Source organism: Typopeltis vanoorti, chromosome 13, assembly GCF_054136105.1.
Source record: "Typopeltis vanoorti isolate ZY-2024b chromosome 13, IOZ_Tvanoo_1.0, whole genome shotgun sequence".
NCBI classification, from domain to species: domain Eukaryota; kingdom Metazoa; phylum Arthropoda; class Arachnida; order Uropygi; family Thelyphonidae; genus Typopeltis; species Typopeltis vanoorti.
Genome location: NC_143561.1, coordinates 112,185,342 through 112,207,765, shown reverse-complemented (window position 1 = coordinate 112,207,765; position 22,424 = coordinate 112,185,342). Strand labels below are relative to the sequence as shown.

At 36.1% G+C, this 22,424-nt stretch overlaps 1 protein-coding gene across 1 annotated transcript in view; it reads left to right on the top strand.

Annotated features, from left to right (window-relative positions):
* Positions 1-1,813: 1,813 nt before the first annotated feature.
* The window catches only part of LOC150100475 (uncharacterized), a 177,607-nt gene continuing 156,996 nt past the window's right edge, over positions 1,814-22,424 (top strand). The window contains exon 1 of the mRNA XM_090402662.1: positions 1,814-1,859. Coding sequence (XP_090258788.1) covers positions 1,814-1,859 — 46 coding nt within the window. The remainder of the gene's footprint in view (positions 1,860-22,424) is intronic.

Genomic DNA, 22,424 nt, shown 5'->3' with positions numbered 1-22,424 from the left:
ACCACAACCTTACTCCAAATCAATTTAAAAATAAATCAATAAAATGAATTTTAAGATTTTTATAATGTAAGTCAATGCTTTTCTTGTCTGAAGAATTTTAAATTCTTCGGACACTCAAAATGTCTTGACTTTATGGTGTACATATTTCTAGATGACGCCTCTATAATTTCATTATATGGACAAATGAAATTTAGTATATGAACGAACATTTAGTATATTATCTAAATCCAAAATTTAGTATATGAACTAACTATGAAAATGTTATCGAGAATTTTAAGAAAAACAATTTCGTGTCACCAAGTCCTTGGCATGAACACATCACATCAATAGCATCCTCAGTCTCTAGAAAACTAGGCATTCTTTTTTTTTCCACTCAAGATGCTATTTTTCACCAATCCAGCTACTTATAGTATATAAATCCCAAGTTTGTCCATCTTTACAATACCGTTCACATGTTTGGGAGGGCGCGCTTAAAACATTCCTAAAACTTCTCGAAGGAGATCTATAAGCTAGAATGCTCATTGAGCAATATATAGCTCAGTGCATTTCTTCTTTCTCAATTCTCACCTGCACATTCTTGGCACTCATGTGCTATAGAATCTTCTACCTCTGGTGTATGGGATAATTATGAAAAAAAAGTTACAAATAAGCAGTTTAAAAATTTTTCAACACTTTGTACATTACTGCATTGTACAACTTGACAAAAATAATTTTCTATCTCAAAGTTGTTCATTCTATCTAAAATTTATCCACTTCAATCCAATAATCTGCATTCTTCTGAAAATGTTCAGTTTGTACCGATACTTGATTCCAAACGGGATGATCCGTAACACGAAAAAAAATATGTGCATATTTTAGATGAAGGAAATTTTCTTTACTAAAATAATCTTGTCAATATTATTTCAGCAGCGGAGAATTCATATTGGCTTACCGTGTGGTAAGGTTTGGTGTTCTTATATTCGCTAATTTTAGGTGATTTTAAATTGTTCTATTCTGTTGCCTCTCTTTCTCGTGACACTGCAATAGCACACATGAAAACGCATTAATTAAACATCAAGTCCCTCTCGAGCACAATATTTCAGGTGAGCACAATTGATTTGCCTATGACATATGCAAAGCGTGACAATATTATTCGTGATTTTCATACATTTGTCGTACTTTGTCTGGTCTGGTAGAAACTTTATTTTATTCATTTAAATATGCTTGAAGGACAAATTCGATAATAATAAATGAATTCGAGGATACCGTATCGAGGATAAGGCTAACCACCCTATCCTCGATACGATAACCACCCTATCCTCGATATAGTGAATAGAAAATCTTCGACACCGCAAGGTAAAAGAGGAGGAAAGGAATAATAATAAGAATAAACGAATTTATTAAGTAATTTATTAATTGATTTCTTAACCAACAACCATCACCTCATTTGTAATAGCGCTGATTTACGAAGTTGCTTCTGCATTGAGGTGAACGAATTTGCACTTGAATTCAATCCTGGTCGGTCAGATAGCTGGAACTATCGGCCCAACGGAACTGTGGGGTGTATCAATTACACGTGTGTGGAATGGAGGGGATATTAAGTCAATATCATACTTTGTTTAGGAAAGGCTGACTCATGCGGTAGCAACAGCGGCTGCAAAAGTAAAACTCCGAAAGTAAACAGCGGAGAGGGATTGCCTCACCCTCACCTCCCTGGAGCACACGGAAAGTATATCAAACAATACAAACTGCCTACAGTGCTCCAACCTTCCCTGCCTCTCCTCACTTCAGACTAGTCGACAATCCTATGAACGGATAAATGAAGACTAAGAGCATGGCGGGAGACTCATCACGAGGCACATCGCCTCCCTGCGGATATGGTAGTTCGAAAAAGTACGACACTAAGTAGCGTTCCAGCGTTTACTGACACTAGGCGATGAACTCCACGGAGGACTCTCTCCCCCTCTTCAATTCTAACAACTGGTTGGATCGACTTTTATTTAAGTTTTCGCCAGCGTCTCTCTCTCTCTCTCTCTTTCTCTCTGAGTCATTTTCCGATGTCTTTCTTTTGCGGTGTTAAGAATTCGATCATTCGTTGCCTACACCTCGCATATTCTTCCTTCAAGATTTCTGGCACCTATCAAGAAACTTATTAGGTGAATACTGCGATGCCGTAAAGAATCGTGCGTCTAGTTTGAGAAAGAAGAAAAACCCGGCGGCTGCATTAGAGATTTTTTTTTTTTTTTTGAAAATCCCAATTTTGCACATAAGTTATTAAGTAAATTTTATGTGGGAACAGAATAAGAACCTCAAACATGCTTAAAATAATGTATGTCGCTGAATTCGTGAAGGAATGAATTAATTACGATTGATTTTCTAAATGTAGCCTTAGCACCTTAATATTCAAAGAACGAAGGGTTGATATCATAAATTCAACCTTTTTTTGTACGACTCGTATCTGAACCCTTTCTTTCTTTCAGACTCAGTTGTATTTTTTTTAAAAATTCGTAATTATCTTTCGCATAACATTAAACCCAAGTGGGCTGTCGTGGTCTCCTACGACGTTGTTCTTTATGATTCGGCGTACTCTTCTCTTATTCCCATATCACTTCAAGATAATTTTTTGTTATTCCTAATGATCTATTTCTTGAGGTCAATTCATTCTTTCAGCTGAGGAAATATGTTTTATTTAATTTCTTATATCATCATCGCATTTTTTAAGCAATCAGCATTACAATCTGAAGTCTTCAAGAATTCTCAGTCCAGAAATTTTCATTTGTTTCTCATTTTCTTTATTGTCGTTTTTTTGATGCATTACGGAAGTTGATGAGTTCATTTGGATGGTTTAGCGATGGGAAAACAAAATAATTGAGACGAGTCTGTAAGGCATTACCAGAATAAAAATGCCGCAGGTTCAATATTAGTTGGGAAATGAAATGAGCAACTCCCTCAAGGGAATTACAATCCCTCAACTAATTTCGTGAATGCTACAAGCATACAGTTATAGAGTTTTGATACTTGCATAAAACTTGATATAAAGTAAATTCTGAATTGCCCTAACACGTGAAAAACAATAGCAAAATTCGGAAGACTCATTTAACGCATTCCTCTCTACATATGAAAAACATTTCTGACTTCTAGGCATGAAAGTGTCGATTAAAAAAATGGGCCATTTCATACCCCGAAAAGCTCTTCTCCACAGCATCATCACTCTTCGAGTACCTCGTTTTGTAGTTGACACGAAGTAGTTTTGCCTCACCTGACTACCGCAATATCCAAGTTCTCCCATCTGATGAAAATAGGCTATAGTGGAAGTCCTACCTCCCATTTTCTGTCGTTTAGAGTCGAGGTTATGTGTGCTAAGCGACAGTTCAAAGCACGAACATGTTAACTTCATAATAGTCAAGTCCATTTTAGTTCAGACTGAATGTAACGCGCATACGGACAACTTCTTTGTACGCATAGTTTCCTCAAATGCATTATTTGCATTACCTCTATTTTCCTCATGTGTGCATTATTACACATACTTTTTTATTCTTTTCATTTTTCGTGTATTTCCATTGTATTAGTGAGTTACTTTGCTAATGATTAAACTCAGTTTAAAAGTTTAAACTCAGTCGGCTTTGGTAACTGGCATCTAAATCTGTCTTCTGTACTAATAATGTAGTTAAAGAAGCAAAACGAAGCGTCAGAGAGAGAGAGCGAGAAGAGAGAAGAGAGAGAGAGAGAGAGAGAGAGAGAGAGAGATTTCTGTGAGGAAACAATTATTCCAGTCATGATCCAAAGTAGAATTAGTAAGGAAACGAGTGAATAATGGTTATTTTAAGGTTCCCACTTCTGTGTGGGTTAATTTCAAAATAAAAATAAAAAAGAAAAAGAAAAAAGACAAATCTGCTAGAAGAACGAACGAAATTAGCAGACATTGGCCTCATAGACTGAGTTATTTTGGGTGCAAAGCCCAAACAACCCAGTTTCAAATAAATAAATAAAAATAACGATCCAATTGAAATCAGAAGGTATTACTATTTAGCACATTCCCATGGGCATTTACAGGCCATGAGTTCTGCTTGCAAAGCTCGCAGTCTCTGACCGCCAATATTTAAAGGCCACCATCTGACACAATAGAATCGACGGGAAAGAACGATTAAATATTACAGAAACATTCCCACTTACTAGTCGTCCATTGGCTCTTCAATGATCTGTCCTGTATCTTTCCAAACTACAATTACGTCATGATCGGCAAGCAACCATGATGCAACAATAAAATACTGCGTGTTCAGACATGCGCACTTTAATAAGAATGATAGTTCGCAACCGACCTATTTCTAGAAAAAACTATTATAAAACCAAATGAATTCATTTTAATTATTTTTATTATATATATATATATATTATATATATATATATATATATATATATATATCGATCTCTGGCACGGGCAAGCGGGTTTTTCCTCCCGGAAACTCGGGTTTTTCGTCCTGTAAACTCAAGAAAATCGACCGCAGAACCCACAATATTTTCAGACATTAAATATATTGTGTTAAGGTTAGGGACCACGAGATGGCGGCACATTTGAGCCGTCTCTCTTCACTGTGTACCGCTTAATTAGTGATAGCCTTGGGCCATCTATCTCCGATTGGTACCAGTGGAGATTGAACTGCCCACTCAGTCTCCAAAAGTCAGATAGGGCTAAATGGCCTCGCCTACTCCCGTATACGGGAATAAAAAGGCGTTAGCTGATTTATATTATCACAAACGATTCGTGATAACGCTAACGAGAGATTCCATTGCAAAATTTTGATATTTTGATGAATCACATAATCTGATATTTTTAAGCACAGAGTAAAGTGAAAAGTAATTGTTCGGAATTTTAAATTTTCAAGAAACTTGCGGCATCTAATAATACACGCTAACGTGTAAAGAGGTGTGGATGTCACGCTTCTCCGTTAGAGTTAAATCGGGTTTTAGCGCGAAGTAAGCACATCTGTTCTAATCACTAGTCACTGATCAGGCGCGAAGTACACGAGGTGGTATAATGTGGACTGTTAGGATATCTTCCGTAGTCTGTCGGATGGCATTGTTATTGAATTCTCTAGCAAAACAGACATCGATAGGAGAACATACGCCATTAACAAACAGCATATGCTAGTTTCATGGCTTTGGCCATAATTACGATGTATCCGAACAGCACGTGAAACTAAAAAAAATCTCCTTACTTTTGGACGATAAACAAAGCTAAACACATTCGTTATCAACAGTATTTTTATTCTGTGGGGTTATTCTTAATTTTCGTAGGAAGGAAGCAGTATCATGCGGGGATTCAGACGAAATTTGTAAGGAGTTCTGAGTTTTCAGAGTGTCATGCTCTCTGAAGTGATAGCCCAAATCTTTTTGATACCGTGTTCTTTCAGTCACGCTTGCATTTACATTTCATTTGGGAGCTCGCTGAGTCACTCCGAGTAGTTGGTCATTCCAAGTTGGTGATTGGCATCTGCAATCGGTCTTTAGTTAGTATGCTGCACAGTCATCTTGTCGACAAGTTTCAATGAGGCTTGAAGCAAGAAGAGAGTAGATCCCTTGGTTTCTCGCTGTATTATAATAGTTGTTTGTTTAGCGTGTAAAAGAGGTTTTACATGACGCTTCCATGTTTCCATGGCAACGAGTTCGGTTTACGCAGTGAAGTAACCAGTGTATGTTTCACCTTCGGCAAACGAAGTGTTGTAGTATGATCACGTGCTCGCTGCTATTTTCAGATGTTCTGTACTTGATTACACTTTACACCACAAACAGCCTTTTGAACCAAAAATAGTAATAAACGATGTCTTGGTACTCCAAATGGGTAATTATTTATAATAAATGTTTATGCATTTGGTTCTCAAATAATATGTACGATCAAAATTGAAAATAATGCAGAACTGTATTTCCTTAAAACGCTTTCTAGAATATTATGATTAAAAGATTTGTAATTATCGTAATAATTACACAGATTTAATACACAATGCTTAGAAGTTATTAAGTCTCGGATCATTTCAGCGATTGTTGCATAAATCCGAAGTTTGAATTACCTTGTGTGGCCAAATAATACTTCTCCACTTTCCTATACTTTGTTTGCTATTATTCAAGATAAAAGTAAGTGGCCTGCCTCAATGGAAAGAATGCATCTTGAGTATAACTTCAAAGTCAAATCAAACACGCTAGATACTGCATTCATCAGATTCAAAAAAGAATAAAATTACCATTCCTGATCTCATAAAAATAAAATAATAAGTATGCAAAAACACAGAGAGTCAGCAAAGTTAATGTAGTCGACAAACAAAGAGATAGAAGAAACTCTCGAAAACAGAAGGGAGACTCTAGGGTAAACAGCCTAATTTATTCCGTTAGCTTTTCTGTTCGATAAAGAAATGAGATGCGGAAGGAATAGCAAAGAGATAAACTTCTGGCTTCTATCGAGAGAAAGAGAGAGAGATGAAAAAGGATAAAATATGCCACGTTGACATTTAGTGTCAATACATTATTTAAGAACAAAAAAGATCTTGAAAAATAAAATGACCGAGAATATAAAAAAGAGAGAAGACAGATGAGATAAGAATGGTCAATAAAAAAATAAATTTAATAAAAGATATGTTGAAATCTATGATATCTGACTGCACTGTCAAAGAGATCTTAATTACGCCATCATTATGAAAGAAAACAAAAGAACAAGATAGAAAATTGGAGAGAAAGAATGAAGCTTAACGGATAAAAATTGATAAGTGGAGTGAATGAAAAAAGAAAAGGCAGCTCCAGGTGATTTATTCTCTTTAATTCATGTTTTGCTGCACATGTTTAGATTAGCATATCAGATCCAATATAATGGTGTGTGAGATTCCCATTGGTTAGCTAAAGTTACATTTCGAAACTCCTATCTATAAACCAAACACTGAAGTTTTTCAAGCCTCCAATAAAGAGGGCAGTGATGGTCTCACGCCGGCGATGAAAATGCATCAATCACCTAAAGAATGTCACAAGCATTCATACAAACACGGGGATTCAAACCAATGATCCATTAGTTGGTGAGATGAAATGCTGTACACTCGAGCAACCAGGTCGGCAAACCCTGTACAAAGTAATTACGTTAGTAAAATTAAACCTGCCAATGAGCTGTGTCACTTCAACTTTACGCTCCACTCTGCGCATGCTTGTGCAGTTGTGAAATCGAATTCTGTTACCAAATGGTCTCGTGAAAATCATAGACATCCAAAAATGTTTCCAGCTGTACCCCAAAATGGCTAACGATATATTTTTCGTCATCATCATCATTATTATTTTATTTATTTTCCTTTATTATTCTGTCCTCACTCCATTCCAGTGTTGTTATCGGCTCCTAACCCACATTCCAAAACTTTTTAACTCGTTGTCCTATAGGACAATGCGCTTATTACGCTTCGTGCTCTTCATACAATCAGGAGTTTCAAATTAAATAAATCTAAACTGCTGCTACTTTGTGTATAAGAAAGAAGGAGTAAGATAGAGACATGATAAGGCTCTGGAGAGACTAAAATACTGAACATTAATAGAGTAGTTCACATTCTGGAAGAGGACATTGGTGCTATATTTTCATAAATGCTTGGGGGGGGGACACATGAAATCTCAAAATTAAACTTGGCAATATTATAACTGAAATAAAATCGGAGTCTCGTGCTAATAGTACCACCAGTTACAGAATTTCTTATAGATATACATCGTGTTCTGGGCTTTGAATTGGGCAGACTAGGGTAGAAAGACTTCAGCTTCTTGCTCCAAGGTATCCCTACAGGCCGCCCCGCTCCTGTGATTGTGCATGAATAGAAAGTCAGGGACATCTGCGTCAACATTTTTTTCTCCTGGAGAGAAAAAAAATGCACAATAGTAAGAAGATTGGTATCTCTATGCGAACTTCCGCGTTTTCTCAATCAAACTAGGTCTGTTCACTATCAAAGTCTTTTTCAGACTAGTATAGAACGTTCTTTACAAGGATGGAAAAGACTGGAAATGCTATCGTACTTGTCAATTTTTTAAAAAAAATTCTGGCTTAATTGTAAAGTTCAAATTTAAATTCACTTCTAAGTTAGAAAGATGATATGCATTGAATTGCAATAAAACAGACAACAGACTTTGGGGCGGGGGTGGGGGGGGGGTGACACATGGAATCTCAAAATTAAACCTTGGCAAATTATAACTGAAATAAATTCGGAGTCTCCACCAGTTACAGAATTTCTTATAGATATGCATCGTCTTCTGGGCTTTGAATTGGGCATATTAGGGTAGAAATACTGCAGTTTCTTGCTCCAAGGGAAAGTTTTCTCTTAATGTGGTAGTCAATTCTTGCACTCAGGAATCCTGCAGGCCACCCTGCTCCTGTGATAAGTACTTACTAATAATACAAACGCGACTGTATTATTTCGCTGTTAAATTCTTGGCTACAGATTGCATTCTGTTATGAATCTGAAACACACGGGTTTATTCTACGTAGCCATTATTTTGAGAAAAGTACATTAAAGTACAAATAACACCCACTAATGTATGAAATTACCTTGACTTCTTAGTTATAATGATGTTATAATATTATAATGACTGGAAAATTAACATATATAATGAATAAACAAACATTGAATTTGATAGTGCAGGATGAACAAGTGCAAAGAGTAAATCTCTCTCCTTAATTGAGATATGATTAAGAGGAGGTTCCGAAGTGATCTAGTTATTTCTTGTTAACTTTAATTACGCAATCACAATTGTGTAATTGTTCGGGAGGGGGGAAAAACTATGAAACACCAGCAGATGTTTCGTGCTCATTACGACTAAAATAAAAATAAATAAAATTTTCATGTCGACTGGAAATTATTTGGAAAACGTGTAACTCGTCGAAGAACCAAGAAGTTTAATTAATGAGTTTTTTATACTATATACCAGTATTTCTCAACCTGTGGTCCGCGACGATGGGACAGGTGGTTCGCAGGCAGATTTCAATTAATTAAATAAATATAGATTTTTTAGTTATCCAAACAAATTAAAATTGAATAAGTAAGTAAAAATTATTGAAATCAAATGGAGACTTTAAAAAACAACAAATAGCATCAGAATGTTCAAAGGCGGAAGCAACAAAACTGTATCGTTGTTCACTTCATCCCCTCTTTTATTACTCGTCATTCTGGTATTTCAATAATATGTAGCAGTAGAATGACGAATAATAAGAGGGGTGAAGTGAACAACAATATGGTTTTATTGCTTCCGCCTTCCCTTGCTGTTTTGTCAGATTTGAAACAAACATGTGTTATCCACATTTCAACCAATGGCTTGTTGTTTATTGATTTTTATTACTGAAGGTAATAAAAATCCTTCAACTTCAGAAGTGCTAAGTGATACTTGGACAAAGTGTGTCGTGAGTTAACCCCAGTATTCATATATTTATATATTATTCGGAAACTTTTTTTAATAACGGAAAAGTGGCTTAGAACTAGGACTTTGAAAAGAAGAGCAAATGAAACAGCTCATGCTTACCCTAATTGTGATACACGTGTTTATAACGGCGAGTAAATCTGATACTATTAAAGTAGAAGAAACAAGCAGTTCAACGAAAAATTACAGCAGGAAATATAACAGTTCATATTTGGAATTCGGGTTTACTTGGTGTGGAGATGAAAGTGGAATGAAACCTCGATGTGTTTTGTGTTATGAAGTGTGGTCGAACGAATGTATGAAACCTGCGAAACTCCGACATTTAGAAACTAAACATCATGATGTTATTTAAATTAAGGGGATATTAGATCCCGCATTATTTTAAAACCGAATAAGAAACTCAAAGATTGGAATCAAAGAGTTTCATGCTGATTATAGTATAAAAAACTATAAAAGTATCGGCGAATACTAGCGTGAACCAATGCAAGTAGTCCTAGAGCGTAGTACAAACACGGGCAACTCGTTGCAAAGGTGGGTAAAGTTCTGATCGCTATTCTTGGTATTTTCCATAATGTAAAAACACATTTCCTAGGAAATGTGTTTATATCGCCGAAATGAAGCCTGTTGGCTCTTTATATATATTTAAGCATCATGATGTGAAAAATAAGCAAATTAAAAAAAAAAAGCCAATTTCAGCGACATTAAATCATGGGAAAGATGTAGTTTCGGCCATGGGTTCGATTAATAGCAAGGCACTGGAAGTATCTATCTCTTAAGTTTGTGCATTGCGAAAACAGGGAAACCTCATCCTATCAGGGAAAATTTACTACTTCCAGCTATAAAAGATATGGTAAAAGCTGTGTTTGGCAACAAGTTACTAAAATATGTTGATTTGACTCCTCTTTCAATGACACTGTAGGTCGCAGAATTAATGATATTGGCAGGTGACGTAGAATCTCAGTTAATCGAAAGAGTTAAGAAGAGCGCTTATTATGCGTTACAAATAGACGAGCCTACTGTGTTACAGATGACGGGCAGTTAATATGCTACGTAAGATATGCGCATGATAACAACATTCATAACGATATTCTGTTTTGTAGAACTTTGTCATCCCGAACAACTGGAGAAGAAATATTTTACATTCTCAGTAATTACATAACACACAAAGGGATCCAGTGGGAAAAATGCATGGGCTTCTGTTTGGATGGAGCTCGCATCCCTTACAGGCAGACATAGTTGGGGTTGTTCATATGGTCAAGGAAGTGGCTCCGGATATGAGTCGTGTATATTGTTTCATACATAGGGAAGCGTTAGCCTCCAAAGGAATGCCACCAGAATTTAAAACTGTGCTATACAACGCTGTAAAGCTAGTTAATTTTATTAAGGCTCTACCGATGAAGAATAGGTTATTTTCAGTACTCTGCGATGAAATGGGCAGTGAATATACACAACTTTTGCGTCATTCTGAAATTCGCTGGCTTTCCAGGGGCAAAGCACTAACAAGATAATTTTAAAGCACGAAGTTTTATTATTTGTAAATGAACGTAATTCTGATTTTGCATCACTCCTTGTTGATGAAGCATGGTTATCAACACTATCCTATCTTTCAGACATTTTTTTCGAAATTAATGAACTAAATCTCTCCCTTCAGGGAAATTCTTTAACTGTTCTTGATGCCTACGAAAAAATAAAGGCATTCGAGAGGAAAAAAAAAACTGTTGTTGTGTTATGTAAAATTAGTTATGTAAAAGACAGATAATTTGCACTTTTTCCAACATCCGAATCCTTTTTAGTGGAAAATGATCTTTTTGTTGTTTCGGGATTTCTGGAATGGATTTGTGACAACCTCAAAACTCTGAAACAGAATTTTGAAACATATTTTCCGAATCACTTTTATAAGAAATTTCCGTGGGTTCGACATCTATTTCAGTCTTATAGTCACGAGAACGACCTTTCGTTATCGAAAAAAGAACAGCTAATTGAGCTTTCAAATGACAGTGGGCTTAAAATGCAATTCCGTGATCTTGGTTTGGCTCGATTCTGGTTCTCGCCTTCAGTGAGAAGTGAATTTCCCGAATTTTCTGAAGAAGCATTGAAAATCGTCATACAGTTTTCTACAACCTATCTCTGTGAGAAAGGACTTCTATCGGCTCCTTCAAATAAAAACAAAATACAGAAATCGTCTTCGTGTGTGTGCCGATCTTCGACTGAATCTCTGCAAACGCCGAGAAGCTGAACCATTTCATTAAAAATAAGTAGTAACATAATTAGATCATATTATTTATTTCGACTACAGTTTCCGATTATTCTCGTTACTGATTTTGGAATTAATCCATTTCCAAAATCAAAGATGAAGCGAAAGTTACGCAAAGTGACGTCACGGTGAGGCTCAGCTCTGCTGGCGAGGAGGATAGCTGCCCGCGTCCCGTTTAGCGAAGTTCCGTATCATGTACGGTCGCTAGCGGGAATATGCGGCCGAGCACACCGAATCCGTCGCATGCAGACGACAACATCCATACGGTCATGGATTGTACAGAAACACACTTGACAACGTAACGAAAGCAAGCAGCACACAGGATGGATATAAATAAAACCACCACACGATTAATGAATCTGCCAGATTTACGATGACCACTGTTGGCCTCTGGATAAAACAGGACGGATATAATTAAAATCACCATCATCATAACACGATTAGTACAAATCACATGCGTACGGTATATACGGCATACGGTCGCTGGCAGAAAAATGTGCCCGATCACGGAGATGGCACTTTGCGACTGACATCGTGGGTTGGACTCTTTATAGATATCGGGAATGACCTCACATAACAGGATGTTTGCTAGTCATGGAAAACTCGTCAGGGAAATAAGGCGATTCATATCGGCCCGGAAGTGTGTGTGTGTGTGTGTGTGTGTGTGTGTGTGTGTGTGTGTGTGTGTGTGTGTGTGTGTGTGTGTGTGTGTGTGTGTGTGTGTGTGTGAATGGATGGCGGGAAGGACATTAATAGCTTTGGGATGTTCTGAGTGAAATTTTTGGGTATATGCAGGGGATAGTTTGGACAGGACAAGGGATGTCATCCATGATGGAATTCATGGATGTCAAGTTCGTATTCAGTATTATGATGAAATGAGTAAGATCAGAACAGCATTTTCCCCTCGTCTCACAACGCACTTAGCGAATGGAACAGTTTACAAGGTCGAATCAGAGAGTGCATGAAGATAAAAGTTTTTGTTGGGCTAGCTTCATGACTATGGGCAGAAGAATGGGATGGCATATAAAATATAAAAATTGCTGTGGATAGATGAATGGGGATTAAAGATAAACATTATTGTGGGCAGATGAATGAAGGTCTCAGCGGGACGGTCTGACAATCCCCATTCATTTGCCCATGGTACCAACGGCGCTAAAAAAGTAGTTGTGGGGTGAGCTTAATGAGTGTGGGAAGATGAATGGGGATAACATATAAATTATAAAAGTTGCTGTGGGCAGATGAATGGGACTTTCAGCGGGCGGCGCTGACTTACCCATTCATTTGCCTACAGCAAATCGGAAACTGTTACCTTGATTTGTTGAATAAGAATTCAAACTTTGTTCAGTGATGATACACTTTTAATCGTTTACTTCCAACTTAATTATGTTTCCATATGCATTCTAAACATGCTTTTAGATTTATAATGTTATAAATGGCACAGTTTTTCCAAAATGTTGGTAATCCCCACATACATTAAAAAAAAAATACCTAGTGGTCCATAGAATTGTTTCAGGCATTTTACTGGTCCTTGGGCTTAGAAAGGTTGAAAACTCTATATACTAAACTAAATCTACAAGCAGGAGAAATTTTGGATTGGAATCTAAGGTATCTCAGAATTTACAAAATATTCCCTTTTATTTATTTACTTCCGCGAATAATTTACTAAAAACTTAAGTTGAATATCGTCTTTTGCAATAATGGCAAATAGAAATTTATTCGTTAATTCGTATTTTTTTAAATGCAGTTTCTAGTGATTTATCAAAACAGGAAAACTATCATCCTATTATATCCAAGCCTGCAGGGCCTTGTTTGTTTTCTAAACAACCTAAAATAAAATAGAAAGATAACTGAAATATCAATAAAGATTCCAGTATCAAACGAACATTAAAAGAGTTAAGAACTATCTTTATGTGGAAGAATAAACTCGAGAATTCACCTTGTTCATCCATCTAAAGTTTTGCTTGTTTGTAGTCTTTAAAGAAGTAATCTTCAGCCCTCGAGGCTGCTGCTGGATTTCCACAGTCTTCCTCATTCTTTCATTCTATCTTGCTGCCTCTTCCGTTTACTTCTGTAGTCTTTCTTTCCTAAGTACTTGTATAATTGGCCCCGAGAGTCGCGCTGACCTCAACCTTCCGACCGACCGCTGAAGACGTTCCATCAAAATCGATACAACTGCTGAATCGGATGCCGAAGAAAGCTTTTCATCGCTTATTCTGTGGGACCGTAACGATCTACAGACTAAAAAAATAAAAATAAATAAAAAAAATGCATTGCTATACATAATTTCGAAACTTGCTGTAAGATGGCGCTGTTTATCTACTGAAGATTGGTGCATTTAGAATAATGATCTGTTGCAAGAGGGTTCGTATTTCTGCAAAATAATATCGGGTATTGCTAACTGATTGGTTTTATTGATTACACCAGAAGAGCTTTGCTTTCACATGTAACCACGAAAACAAAAAAATCCCGATCCTACTTTAACTGAATAATAAATTTGGAATTATAGAAATATTTACGTTATCCTGCAGTGAAACCAATTGATAGAAATTCAATACCCAGTAGTAGTGCCGGATTAAACCCTTTGGAGGTCCCTAGGCAGTCGAAATCTCGGGTCCCCCTCGCAAATTATCTCCTAAGACGTTTTTAATTTGGCCAACCAGCAATTTTAATAAACCAATTTTATTACACAAAACAAACATTAACAATTATTAATGTTATTAAACAAATAAACATATGTTATTAAACAATAATTATTAAATATTATTAAACAAAAATAAGGAATTTTTAATTTTAATAGACAAACAAAACTTGTCGCGTTGTCGAGAGGCACCTAAACAGCGGGACTCATCCGTCACTTCGCAGTAGCCAAGTAAGAGAAATTAGATACCCAGTAGCTTTAAATCATTACTCAAAATGTGGTTAAATAACCGAGTTTTTTATCAGTATGATTACAGGGGGGGGTGAAATATGAAAAGAAGAAGAAGAAGAAGAAATGAAAGTGAAATGTATAGCGCAATCCGTAGCAAAAATCCGATTTTGTATTTGACTGTTACCAAAAACAGGATCGTTACTTTCGAGTTGTTTCTGAGTTAGGTTTTAGTTCGTGTCAGTAGTTTAGGGACCACCATCATTCTGAGTAACACGGGCCCAGTCTACCAATATACAGAGGTATACCTAACTTTTGCAAACTAGAAGGTTCAAGTTGGATTCATGGGAAAAGGTAGCAATATATATATATATCATAGAATTCAAAAAAGGACATGATCGTTGGGCTCGAGAGTTGGTCACCGCTAGTTTGAATACAGTCACATTATTGGTTGGTCCCGGTCCTCTCCTTAGGCAAAGATGAACTCAAGAGGAGAAATTACCTCCATTAAATTACCACATTTGTCGTCACAGAGAATGTAATCAAAACATTTGAAATGATGAAGGACATCATCTTCTATGAATAGAACTCCAGAGCCGAAGATCCACAGGATACCCTACCTCATATATATATATATATTCTCGAAATATATATATATATACACAGGGTGGTTCAAAATTCCACGTACAAACTTTGAGGGGAGGTAGAGAACATCAAAATCAACCATATTCACATAGGAAAGCATGGCCAGAAACGCCACCGGAAGGTACTAACAGGGACACAAAGATACAGAAATAACACAAGGCAGTAAGTAGTGTTAAAAAGTTTATTAGGCATAACTGAACAGTTCAATAGTAGTTGGATATGGTAAACGAGGTGCATGTCTGCTATCTCAGCGTTCGATAAATGACGCATGTTCTTTGTACGACGTCGAAAGCCTGAATGAGGAAGTCCCTAATTGCTCACCTGGAGCACTGGCGAACAGCACCACCTATCACTTTCGGGTGGCATTTCCGGTCATGCTTTCATATATGAATATATATGTACTGCACAGTAGAAATATTCGTGGATGGAAACATTCTTGGGCGTTATTACTCATTACTTATACAGTATATGTATACAGTGTTTGTTTACCACGATCGAAACTTTCGGTATAATTATTAACAACAGCTGAGGTCTCCAATGTTCGATGCTGCATGGATGATTTTAGCTACTTGTGAAAGATTTTAGGTGTATTTATGCTGAGATTGTTCCTTTCAAAATAGGTATACGTTCAGTTAATCCGAAAATAAGTCAGTGATGCTTAGAATACATATTATTCATTTGAACTGCTTTGTAGAACATCGGTGAGAATACATTAATTGGTAGGCAAATCTTAAGTTTCAGTTCCATCCACATTGCTGATGTTCTCAGCATTTAAAAGAAAAATGCTCAGAAAAATCTCAGAAACAGATAAACGTACTCATCCCATGTTCTAGAATGACGTAATTCTGCGTCTTCATTGGTTTGGCGCTAATCCAACACAACAACATCTTCAATCGAAGAAATCATTCTGTCTGGGAATGCGCTTATTTTGCAATATGATTTAATATTCGCACGGGAATTTCCAAAGAGTATTCCCTCACTTAAGCTGGTGACTGAAGTAACTTGAACCCTAGCGGCTGACATTGTCTGGATTTACAGATCTGCCTTGAAGACACACTTTCTCTATCTTTATTTGGTAGTGTAGTGTTTCTCGAAATAAAGAAAACATTTTATTATTCTTAAAAATTCAAGCCGAAATAATAAAAAAGATGTCATTGTGGTGGTCAGTTAATATTAAGTGATCCAATCATATTTTTTAATGTTAAAAAACAAAAGGACGTTTTTTTCTTTTTTAAGGGTTAATTATGTACAGTACACGGAGATTGTGTATAGTAAATCTTAATGAAGAATATGTATAAACAACACCCGAATGATTGTAAAGTTTGTGTAGTAAAAAAGGCAGACTTGAAAAGATAAGTGGTTGTCACCCATGATAAGCTGTGGTACGTCCCATAACTACTTTTTCATTAGTTTTAGTTCAGAAAAGCCACGTGTTCTTTGCATCTTCTCAGTAATTTTCCATCTGTGAAATTAATATCCTTTCAATGAAAAGATCAGAGTTAGTTTAAGTTATCAAAAGAGCGATAATTGTTTAAATTTTAAGAACATAAATATGTCGAAATGACGCCATTTTAATATTTTTAAATTTTTGTTTGATTTAGTTAATTTTTATACGAGAAGAAAAAACCAACTCAAATATTGTGTTATCAGGTGAAGTGTCGATTGCCTTAGTTATTCAAATGCTTAATTGAAATTAGTTAGTGATTAAACATTTCTTAGCAAACCTTTAATCATAATACTTTAAATAGATGTTTTCTTACGAATGAAAGATTTAGAGGATCCGCTGTATCCAAAACATTATTTTTAGGCATCGGAACCGATGTCGGAAAGTAGAAACAAACTTCTCGAAATAGAACAATAATAATAATTAAAAAAAAAAAAATAGAGAGGATTCATTTATCTTTCTCCATGTTAAATGTAAATGGAGATTAAATTCAAATTGATATTCGAAGTAAAAACTCGTTGTAACAATAATTCTGAGAAATTTTTGAAATTTTTAATATGAAGATCCATTTTATTACAGCATCATTTATTGTGAAGCATGCTTGAGCATTTATTTATAAGCTAAGTGTAGAATATTCATCTCCGATAGGATTTCTTCAATTTGAATAATCTTCATGGGGTTTTTATTTTACTTTATTTACTCTAAAATTATTAATAGAAAAGAGAAAAGAATTTCAAAAAGAAACACACGTGGCCTTTATTGATTATGAAAAAGCCTTTGACAAAATTAGTAGACAAAAATTGTTTAAAATATTAACCGATTTAAACATACCAAACCAACTTTTACAATCTATTCAAGAAATATATACAGGAAATAAAATAGCAGTTAAATTAGAACACACCTCAGAATGGAAAGATATATCAAGATGAGTACGACAAGGATGTACCCTCTCACCTCTGCTTTTCAATATATCTATTCTATATATATATAAAGATAAGCCGAAATTTGAAACGTCTTTTGTCTTATCAGCTTACTGGCTTACCAGCCCGGAACTCGGGGGGGGGGGGGGGGGTGCCAGAGGGGGCGGAGCCCTTCTAGTATATAAATAAAATTATAACAATCTGGAAATAGTATAACCCATTTGGTATAGAAATAACATCACAAATAGATACATTATTATTTGCAGATGATCAAATAGTATTAGTTACATCAGAAGATGATTTACAAAGATCATTAAAATCATTAAATGATATCTCAAAACAATATAATATGAAAATATATAAAGAAATAACAAAAAAAATGGCATTCAAAGGAGAAAACCCAAATAATAAAATATTAGAACAAGTAAATACTTTCAAATACTTGGGATGTGATTTATCATATCCCAAGTATACGAAGAAGAAAAAGACATAGACACTAAAATATCAAACTTTGTCCAAGTAAATGGCAGTATATATTTAAGCCACTCCTAGTACAAAAACACACTAGAATCAGACTATATTATGTCTTATTAAAACCATCTTTACTATACGGAAGTGAAACATGGACAATAAAAAGGAAAGATAAAAAACGAATTCAAACAGCAAAAAATGAAATTTCTCAGAAACACAGCTGGATATATCAAATGGGACCATAAAATAAATGAAGAAATTTTACAATTCCTGAATATAAAACCAGTTAATTACTACACAAGATAGTATTAAACAAAAATGGATAGAACATTTAAATCGAATGAACAACACCATACTACCGAGAATATGATATAAATATAAAATAAGTGGAAAAAGAAGAATCGGAAGACCAAGAAAGAGATGGCATGGGACCGGAACATGCCGCCTGGCCTAAAATCCTTGTTAGGAAGAAGAAGAAGAAGGTTTTTATTTTACAAGTTCCGTTCAAAAATTGCACGAGTGTATAAAACATTTTTACGATTAAGACTGAATCCACACCCTTTTGTAATATAACCGGTTTACTATCCTTCGGTTGAAATATTCAACTTCAGTCAAAGATGTGAAGAACCTTTGTGTTTCCTCATCAAAAGATGAGTTAATCAGTCTCCAATGATTGACCGTTCCCGAAACTAGTTTTTCCTCCTGCAAAACCAAACAAACCAGCTAGATGGATACACCCCAAGTTGCTTAAGTGCTTCGGCTGTAATTCTAAACAACATTAACCATAATCTGCTTACTCAGTTCATCGGTCTTGATGAACTATACATTAGTGTCCAAAAGCTAAGGACGAACTGCATTTTTACCTGTACATGAAAAAATTGTCATGACTACAGTCAAATGTGGGCATAAATTTATTGCCAGCATACTAATAAATTATATTACACAAAAATGTGTTGTTATAAATTTCGTACAAATTAAATAGCAATACGTTTATGGCAAGAGTTACAAATTTCCTAAGGACGTAGTTAAAGTATTAATGTACACGCTTACAGAAAACTATGCGGAGAGACATTTCAGTATAGAATATGTCCACCCCCGAACTGTGATGCAGCTTTCACACCGTCGTACCTGAAGCACCAAGTGATTCAGGAGTTCTTGAAGCAAACTGGCCCACTCTTCCTCCTTCAGAGCAAGGACAAGGCCTTGTTTGTTTTCTGGAGGGGAATTTCGAGCAGCAGTGCGTCTCTCTATTGCGTCCCAAAAAGTATCGCCACTGCTCTTATACGATGGTGTGGCACTGTCATCAATAAAAATGAATTCTTCGTCTACAGTACCACGGAACAGTCGAATATGACGTTGAAGAACCTCGTTGAATATCGTTCACCAGTCATAGTCCCTTTTTCCAGCACTTGTAGCTCGGTGCGTCCATTAAGCACAGTGCCGCCCCACACAATGATCGCCAGCACCACCTTATCTATCCCTTTCAAGAACATTCTCACGATAATAAGCAGTACCACTTTCACGCCAGATCAAGTGTCGTCTAGAATCAGAGGAAAGCCTAAAACGACTCTCATCTGTAAAAAAAGTATATTAGCCCATTGATGTCTTTTTCCAGTATTTATGGCTACAACACACCACAGAAAACATGCTCTACGATGAGCTGTGAATAAAGAGATGCAGATTACAGGCCTTCTGGCATATAGGCCTACTTGCTGCAGACGTCTTGCCACTGTTTGTCGAGACATCACCGTAGCTTTGTTTGAATGCAGGACTTGCAAGCTGACCTGACGAGTGTTGATTACTTTTTTGCTGTTATAACCAAACATCTGTCTCCATGCTCCGTGGTAGAGCGAAGGCCACCTCTTAGCAGACATCTGGAACACATTCCATCGGTTTGAATTGCTATGTGAGATTCAAACTCTCTGGCAATATCCATTATTCTGCGGCCTTCTTCGAGCTTTCCAATAATTCTTTCCCGCGTGAAATCATTCAGAGGATGCCTTTGAGACATTACAAGATATCGAAGTGTGTAACTTTATTCCTTCACAAAAAGAGCTTCCTTCAAAGCCAATTCACTTAGCGCAACCTTTTGTCTTTTATCCTGTTCAGCGCTACCACGTGACCACTTTGCTCACGCGAACATTTGAATGTGTATCCGCTTACTACTCGAAATCGTCAGTTCTACAAATTGCCACAAGAGCCGATGCTTCTGAATTTGCGATTGTAATCTTCAGAAATAGTGTTTGCTCTTAAGCTTTGGACACCAGAATACTAATAGGATGTGGATCCAAATCCCACTGGGTGGCAATGCTTCTGAAAGTCGTTATTATTGTTGTTGTTGCTATTGGGGATTAAGGCCAAAGCAGTTAAGGCTCCTAGGCCAGTGTGTATTACAGCTGTTAATTATAAGTGTTATTTGGGCTGGTTGCATGTTGTTTGAGGGATGAAAATTCAAGTTTCCGGGAGGGAAACCCTTCACCCACCGTATGAAGCCAGCTAACTCACCTTCACTTGAAATGTCTTAATGAAAGTTCTTCGCATTTTGTATGAGGTTTGAACTTAGATCCTTCCACTCAAAGAGCATTGTCGATACCAACTGAACTGCGAGAAAGTCTGAATAATACACAACGTTCTGTGTTCAGTATATGGTTCCCATCCTACTTATTGGTGAGTGAGCTGAAGCGACTTGAAAAAGTGTCATGTTTGGTTCCATACGTTGCTTATGTTCTCCAACCGATTTGACTATTTTGTCGAACGATAAACACGAGGTTTCACGATGATAAGCTATAAAAATTCAACCTTTAATAGACTGAAGTGTAAATAAAATGAATACATAAGTGCTAGTAACAAGATTTTTATTTTATTGTTAATATTTTATATTTATTTTCTTGCTCTTCATCTTGTATTCCATCCTTATAGTTACCAAACATTTTGACAACCATTGCTAACATCCGTGCTAATCGTCAAAATATCACGTAATCCACCTGCAGTGTGTGTTATGATGTTTGGTTATTCTGAATCTTCTACCCCATTGTTTAATTATAACGAAACGGAAATAGTTCAAGAAACTCGTGTTAAAGGAATCGTATTCAACATTTCATTCTGTTGAGTCAATACGAATCAATGGAACTGGTAAACGCTCGGTACGTTCCGTCTTATAATTTCATGCATAGAAAGAAGGCGAATGAAGCCAGCAAATGTCTATGCTTGTGACGTGCTGCACGCAGTCTTCTGAAGAAACGAATAACCGACGGTCTTATACTGAGCTGGCAGTGTCATTCTGCATAACAGACAAAGCAGCCATAGAACGCATGCAATTAAATGCATTAGAGCCTTACGTGTCTTGTCATAATTCCCAACACCCTTCTGTACAGTTGCCGTTTTATGCATCAGAAAAGCGTACTCAAGAATGCCCATCTTCCCTCCTCTATCTCTCACGCGCGCGAGCAGACAAACACACCTGTAACAAGGAAGAGCATTAACCACCTGTTTCTTCGATCTCAGAGGACTATTTTCTATCGCGGAATCCTGTGATGACGTCCATGCCGTTGTCTCCTAAGAGTTCTGAGTTTTAGAATGTCATCGTTGGCGATTTATGGATCTTTTGCACTTTCTTTTTCTTCTCGTTCATATTTCGCTTGCCTTATATGCATAATTTCTGCAAACATAAACGATATCACTGTTAAGTATCGTTGTTGGTTTTATAAGACGAAGAAGAACTAAAAATATCCGCCCCCATTCATCGCCAGACGTGACCTTTTACTCATGTGAAAACACGAGTGAAAGTCACTGCCTGAAAATTAGAAAGTTGAAGAATACTTTCTTTCTGTATTTTAATTTTATCATTTTATATGTAATCATTTAATTCTAAGGTTACAACTGAAGAAAACCCAAGTGGAAGGCAGTGGAATAATTTGCATATATTGATATGTATTGCAAAATTTAAAATCTTCCCACTGAAGTCTCTGTTGCAGTCGTTCTTCAATGTAAATTATGAAGGATTCCAAAGTGTTAAATATTTGACCTAAATTTATGATTAATTTAAATTGCTTTTTTTTTAAGTATGAAATTCCAATTAATGACAACTCTATGTTAAATTTTATCATACTGCTAGTTTTATTTTAATCTAGAGTCTTATTAGATTTCGGAATGATAAGAGATGAAATTGAAAAGTTTTTTTAAGTAATTTCAATATTAAATATATTAGAAAGAGCTTTCGTAAACCTGGGCATAAGTGTTATATTATCAAAGTGCTTAAAAGACACGACCTCCGAAGAATGCACCTTAACACAAAGTTGCGACTTTGTGTTAAGGTGCATTCTATGATATTATCTCGTTGTTTTGTAGTTAAATAATATTGAAATATGTGCAAATTTGGGATTAATGCAAAGAAACAAAAATACTTGTATTTCGGTATTGTGATAC